Raw genomic sequence first — 7,324 nt, 5'->3', positions numbered from 1 at the left:
TCACAGTGATGACTGGATTCTGTCCTCATCACTTCCATTGACAGAGCAGCAGAAGACATCTTTGAATGTCCAGCATGAACACCATCGAGGACAAACTGTGGACACCTGACTTGTTTTAAGTTAGAAAATTCCCTCCTTGAATTTCCCGTGCACAGATCGACGGCGGCGCCACATCGACGCTGAAGCATCAATCACTCCCAACAGATCGACTGTCTGCAGAAGAGCCACAAAAATGTACTGACAGCGTCTCGATGGCGTGTGTCGCAACAGAGTGCTGGAGGGAGGCAGGGTGTGTGATGAGTGACAGCTGCTGCCCCAGCCCCGCCCATTCTGGGACGAGGGATGGAGCGTCAGAGACGGACTCACAGCGGGACGATGTCTTAGCCATCACCTCTGACCTACAAGTGTGTGTGTGATTGTGTGTGTGTGTGTGTGTGTGTGTGTTCCATGTTGTGGAGACTCGCCTTCCTTATGGGGACAAAATGCAGGTCCTCATAATGTCAATCGTTACATTTTAGGATGAAGACTGAGGTTAAGGTTAAGGTTAAGTTAAGGTTAAGGGGTTTTCATAGAAAATGTCAATATTCCATAATTCCAAATTAAGATCCGTAAAATAATCTATAAACAACAAGATGGGATATTGGAATGGACTGTAGAGGGCGCTGCAAGGTAATTTTTCAGATTCTGGAAACAGAATCCCCGAATTTTGGAAGTGAAATTCTAACCACTCCTTAAACCTTTTGGAAGACCTTTGAGGCACTTCCTCTTCTTCTCTGTGTTGTTTGTTTCTCTTCTTCTCTGCATTTGTTGTGTCTCCTCAGTTGCAGCTGTGGATGTCTGCAGGTGCTGCAGCGTCTCCGTGAGGCTCAAACGCATCATTACACATCGTCATGATGTCGTGCGTCATGCTGACTTCAGAGCAGTGACTCTGTGCATCTCGCCGACCTCAGAGCAGTGACTCTGTGCATCTCGCCGACCTCAGAGCAGTGACTCTGTGCGTCACGCCGACCTCAGAGCAGTGACTCTGTGCATCTCGCCGACCTCAGAGCAGTGACTCTGTGCATCTCGCCGACCTCAGAGCAGTGACTCTGTGCATCTCGCTGACCTCAGAGCAGTGACTGTGTGCATCTCGCCGACCTCAGAGCAGTGACTCTGTGCGTCACGCTGACCTCAGAGCAGTGACTGTGTGTCACGCCGACCTCAGAGCAGTGACTCTGTGCGTCACGCCGACCTCAGAGCAGTGACTCTGTGTGTCACGCCGACCTCAGAGCAGTGACTCTGTGTGTCACGCCGACCTCAGAGCAGTGACTGTGTGTGTCACGCCGACCTCAGAGCAGTGACTGTGTGTGTCACGCCGACCTCAGAGCAGTGACTCTGTGTGTCACGCCGACCTCAGAGCAGTGACTGTGTGCATCTCGCCGACCTCAGAGCAGTGACTCTGTGCGTCACGCTGACCTCAGAGCAGTGACTCTGTGTGTCGCGCCGACCTCAGAGCAGTAAATCCAAGCTGTTAATGGGACTTTTAAAGGAACATTGTTTCCTTTGAAAAGGGAAATATGGATATAACAGATCTGTAGATGAACGTGTGAATGGATCGTTTGTGATCCCGTTAATTAATCAACATGTTCCAACGTCGTTTTCATGAAGTCGAGCTTTTATCAATAAGGAATCATCAAAGTTTGGTCGACGTGTTTTTAAGTTTGATTGATGAACAGAAAAATGCTTCTTGTCATTTCTTTTAGCTGAATGTTAAACTTCTCCTCTTCCTCCTCTTCCTTCTCCCCCTTCTCCCCCCCCTCCTCCTCCTCCTCCTCCTGCTCCTCTGAACAGCAGTGGGACAGAAGAAGACAGTCTCATTGATCCATCTGCAGCTTCTTGAAAGTCTGTGGATTTGCAGTCTCGTCTCAATAAAACGTTTCATACACAAATGAAGAAGATGAAGATGAACTGACCATGAAAGTGTTGGCTCCGCTTTCAGACAACAAAACGTCCAAGACCCAAAATATTTTATCTCCACTGAAAAGTCAAGTTCAGCAGATCATCAGAATGTTTTTACTAAATCGATGATGTTTGATCGCTTCGTGTTGATCGCTTCGTGTTCTAATCTGCATTGCACTTCTTATATTAATCTTTACTAATCTCTACTGATGCTGCTGTATTCTGAAATTTCCCCTCGCGGGACAAATAAAGGAATATTGATTGATTGATTGATTGATTGATTCCACCAATCAGCTGATGGATTGATTGATTGACAGGCGGCTGCAGTGCTCCACACGCTTTAAACGTTCAGTCCTGAGCAGCTGTTTGTGGTCACATTAACTGCCAGTGAGCGCACATCTGTGTGTGTGTGTGTGTGTGTGTGTGTGAGAGAGAGTGCACTGTGTCTCTCTCCCCCCCCATCTCGTGCTCTCGTCCTCGCCGTGGTTGAAACGCTTTGTTGGTCGTCTGTTGCTGATGGCGTCTCTGCTGGTCGCCGTTGTCCTGCTCTCTCTCTGCGGTGAGTCTCTTTATCGTCTCTTTATCGTCTCTTTATCGTCTCTTTATCATTTCTATCATCTGTATCGTCTCTTTATCATTTCTATCATCTTTATCGTCTCTTTATCGTCTCTTTATCATTTCTATCATCTTTATCGTCTCTTTATCGTCTCTTTATTGTCTTTTTATCATTTCTATCATCTTTATCGTCTCTTTATCGTCTTTTTATCATTTCTATCATCTTTATCGTCTCTTTATCATTTCTATCATCTTTATCGTCTCTTTATCGTCTCTTTATCATTTCTATCATCTTTATCGTCTCTTTATCGACTCTTTATCATTTCTATCATCTTTATTGTCTCTTTATCGTCTCTTTATCGTCTTTTTATCATTTCTATCATCTTTATCGTCTCTTTATCATTTCTATCATCTTTATCGTCTCTTTATCGTCTCTTTATCATTTCTATCATCTTTATCGTCTCTTTATCATTTCTATCATCTTTATCGTCTCTTTATCGTCTCTTTATTGTCTTTTTATCATTTCTATCATCTTTATCGTCTCTTTATCGTCTTTTTATCATTTCTATCATCTTTATTGTCTCTTTATCGTCTCTTTATCGTCTTTTTATCATTTCTATCATCTTTATCGTCTTTTTATCATTTCTATCATCTTTATCGTCTCTTTATCGTCTTTTTATCATTTCTATCATCTTTATCGACTCTTTAACGTCTTTATATCGTCTCTCGTCTTTTTAGGGTCAGGGGCTGTGTATATGTTAAGATATACTGCAGTACTTTAAAGTACTGTTGGTGACAGACGTGCAGTATGTTTACAACTTGTGACAGAACGAATGAACGAACGAATGAATGAATGAACGAATGAATGAACGAACCGTCCGTCATGTTTTTTCCTCACTCGTTCTGTGATCCATTCTGCAAGACGATCAGTGTTTTTTGAACCTTCATGTTTCTCTTCAGAAACTGATCAATCGTTTCATTGATGAGGTGACGTTTTGATCGTTCAGTGATTTTACTTCAGACTTCTTGTCTTTTACATTTTACGATCGTTGATTCTGTTGATCGATCGGTTTGTGTTGAAGGTTTCTGGCGGGAGCAGCGTGCCGCCGCCGCCGCTGTCGCTCCGCCCGCCTCCACTGTGCAGGTGAGAGTGGGCGAGGACGCCACCCTGCGGTGCCCCCTGCTGGACGCCTCCAGTGCCGCCGTCGCCTCCACCCTCAGCTGGTACAGGAAGTCAGCAGGACAGGGTCCTCAGCTGCTTCTGTCCCTCAGGTCCACTGGCAGCCGGAGGGTGACGTACGGCTCCGGCGTCGGTCCTCAGAAGGTCTCGGCGGCCACCGACGGCTCGCTGCTGCTGCACGGCGTCGAGCGCAGCGACTCGGCTGTTTATTACTGCGGCGTCAATCATGAAGACGCAGACATGAAGAAACAATGATGACTCACTGTCCAACGTATTAACACCTGGATGATGTCATGAAACGCAGTACATTTACCTTCAGCCCGTTTATTAAACATGTTTCTGTCCAAACCTTCACATGATTTCATCGTTTGTCTTAAACTTTTTTCAGTGTTTGATGTTTTTCTCTGACAGACGGCGAACACGAGTCATGTGACCAAAACCGAAAGTTCTGTTTTTGATTGGGAGTCAGTTGTGATCAATAGTCAATAAATCCAAAAAAAGATTAATCTCAGACAGTTGACAGACAGACAGACAGACAGACTGAATTGTTGAAGTGCTGCTGTCCTTCGTCATGTTCGCTTGCTGAACTCTTCGTCTTCCCGCCTTCGCTGCTCGCCGTCAGGATGTCACGGCGCTGGAAACTCGTCTCTGCCATGAACTCTGTCTGTCTCCAGCTTTATGTGTGAGACATGATGAGGACACAGAAGACACCTGCAACAAAGTGCTGAATTTAATAAGATCATCAAATGTTTTTAACACCTGATATCTGTCAAATAAATGGAAAGTAGTGGAGTACAAGTACAACGTAGCAGACAATGGAAATACTCCAGTGGAGTACCTCTAGTTGCTAAAGTACTGTAGTTACTTTCCACCAGTATTAGACGGAAGTCTATAAACTGATATCTGCAGTTGATGCCCAATCAGGAGGCAGGGGACAAGATTCTGGCGCAGGAAGCATCTGGTGTCGGTTTGTGGTCCGAGTTGTGTTGACCAATCACGTCTGAGCGCGGTCTGGTTGCATACAGGTATCACTCTGCTCCGTTGGAAGATTGACGTGTTTACGTCACTGTGAATGTACTTTCAGTATTTCCACTCTGAATACAACATGGACAAGGTCCAAGAGTCCAAGAGCTCAGGACACATCGTGCAGGACATACAACATGTCCACCAAAGACATCTTACAGCATATCAGACAAATACCTCCTGAACACCGAGTAAACACAGATGTGGTGGAGCGACAGCGGGATCCGATCCCATGAGAGGAACTCAGCCCAGAGGCAGGTGTTATTAATAACCATGTCAACAGCCAAAGAGGAACAAGACCAATAAAGTTCAACAAACTAACGCAGTGACAGGTCGGCTGTACTGCACTGCAGCGAGTTTAATGTGTGTACTTGTACCTCATTGTCATTTATCAGAGGTTTGAAAACTTTCTGAAACTTTCCTCTAGTTTCAATTCGGTTTCATTTCTCCGCGCTTGTTGGAAAAATTCTTTTATCGTTGAACTTTGTAACAAACGTGATGATTTACGTTCTGTCTTTGACAGTTTGATATACGGATCTTATCAGAGGCGCCAGTGAGGAAATTTCCTGTTTTTCTGTCCTTCACCAACTGACTGAACCAACGGTCGATCTGATCCCAGAGCAGTTTGGCTCCTCTGGAGACTGATGGTGTTCTGCTCCAACAGTTTCTCATATTTCTGTTCTCCACAAAGTCTCCTGGTTCTACAAACCAGGAACACTAACTGACAGGAGGTCTGTGGGCTTCACGCCGACGGCGGCACCGACGACAGCGACTTCTATCAAAGGTAACGATCCACTTCAAAAGACACAAAGACTTAAACCGAAGGTAGAAATCTGTTTAAAAACAGACACATGAAGACTTTAAAGTCAAAGTGTCTTAAAAACAGACTTTAAAAGACGTTTCTTCAAACTAAATTGAGTCATTATTAAGATTTTCGACTGAACTCATCATCATATATTACAAGAATGTTTATTAAGAGCGTAACTAATCGTCACTTCAGGTGGACCCAGTATCGATTGGACAGCAGAAGGAAGACGAGACTTCGGGATGGACACAGCGCTGACCTTCGTCTTCGTCCTGCAGTGAAGTGCTGCTTTACTCTGATCTGTCAGTGTTTTTGTGGGTTCGAGCTTTCTGTGTTTGGAACCACCTCCGTTTCTCCTCTCGTAGATGCTGGTGTGTTTGGTCTTTGCCCAGAGGACAGTCTGTCTCTTTCTCAATGGTTTTCAGCAGTGGAACCCGGCTGCTGGTGGACGCTGGTGAGGAAGCAGCCGATTGTGATGAAGATGATCTTTGTCACCGTCAAAATGCGACAACAGGTAGATGTGAAAAATCTCTTTGTGGTGGTTTGATTGACTCTCATCAATAAATGTTAAATCACTTCGTGCAGACGTTCGGATTAAAAGTCAACTTAGATCATGAAAGACACGTCCATCATTCCAGCCACAGATTCCACCTTCACTGTAAAACAAACATACAGAGAAATCGACCACTTCCTGTTTTATTTTGAAATTTATTGAGCCTGTTGAAGGAAATCTTTTATGGAATAATAAATAATCAGTTTGTAAAAATCTGATTCAAAACGTTCCATTTCTCTTTTGAAGAACAAAGATCTTTTCACGAGTTATTGTAGTTTCCTGCCACGTGTGAAGCACTTCATTTAAATAATAACAAAACTTGTTTGTATTATTATTTTGTCCATGTCTGTCTGCAGCTCCTGGTCCATCTGTCCAGATTTTATCGTTCGTCCCGGTCTCTCAGGACCCGAGATCTCCTCAGCTGCTGGTCTGCCTCCTGACAGGACTAAACTCACCTCTGCAGGATGTCCTGTGGTGGGTCAATGACACGGCGGTGACATCGTCGGAGGTGTCATGGGTGAGGTCAGAGGGGGATGGAGCCTACGGTGCCATATCGGTGTGGGAGGTTTCGGCGGCTGACTGGAGGTCCAGATCCACATGCTGGTGTGGGACGATCCAGGAGGGACAGGTTTTCAGACAGAGAGTCTGCTCGAGGGACTGACTGCGACTCAGAGGTCTCGGGTTCAAGTCTGAGACTGAGACTCAAACAGCTGTGAGGCTGCAGATGGACGAACTGTTGGGCAGTTTGAAATATACCGTGTGTCATCATTCATGAGCTTAACGTGTGTTTTCTGTGTAAAACTTTAACCTGCAAACGCAGCTTCATGACTTCAGCCTCGTTTTTGTGAATGCGTTCATGGACATTTTTATGATGTCAGTGTATAAATGACACTGAGACACTGAGTGGGTGTCTGGTCAGCTGACTGCAGCTCATCGTTAACTGGACTCACATCAATCATCATGTTGTTCTTTAGGTGACCACATGTTAATGTGTTCACGACTTGTTTCTGCTGGACAGAAAATGGATTCAGTGTCTCTCCATCGTGTAACGTGTGAAACATTGAGACGTCACAGAAAGAAGCTCAACTGACTAAATCTGTTTGGACAATCTAAAATGTGATGTGAACAGACGTCTCTTAGATGGACGATGGAGAAACACTGACACCCCCCCCCCCATCCGTCCATCTGTCCTCCAGCACAAAGCAACTTCTACCAGCAGTCCTTTACTGTGCCAGCCCCATAGCAAAAGTTCAATCAGACTGAACCCAGA

At 45.0% G+C, this 7,324-nt stretch overlaps 1 gene segment (V, D, J or C); it reads left to right on the top strand.

The window, feature by feature from the left end:
- Positions 1-2,454: 2,454 nt before the first annotated feature.
- LOC143318710 (Ig kappa chain V-III region PC 7175-like) lies at positions 2,455-3,928 on the top strand. The segment is given in 2 exon segments: positions 2,455-2,497; positions 3,576-3,928. Coding segments are annotated over 2 exon segments (396 nt in total).
- The last annotated feature ends 3,396 nt before the right edge of the window (positions 3,929-7,324 follow it).

Source organism: Chaetodon auriga, chromosome 3, assembly GCF_051107435.1.
Source record: "Chaetodon auriga isolate fChaAug3 chromosome 3, fChaAug3.hap1, whole genome shotgun sequence".
Taxonomy (NCBI): domain Eukaryota; kingdom Metazoa; phylum Chordata; class Actinopteri; order Chaetodontiformes; family Chaetodontidae; genus Chaetodon; species Chaetodon auriga.
Note: the sequence above shows the minus strand (reverse complement) of the source record. Positions and strands in the feature narration are given on the sequence as shown.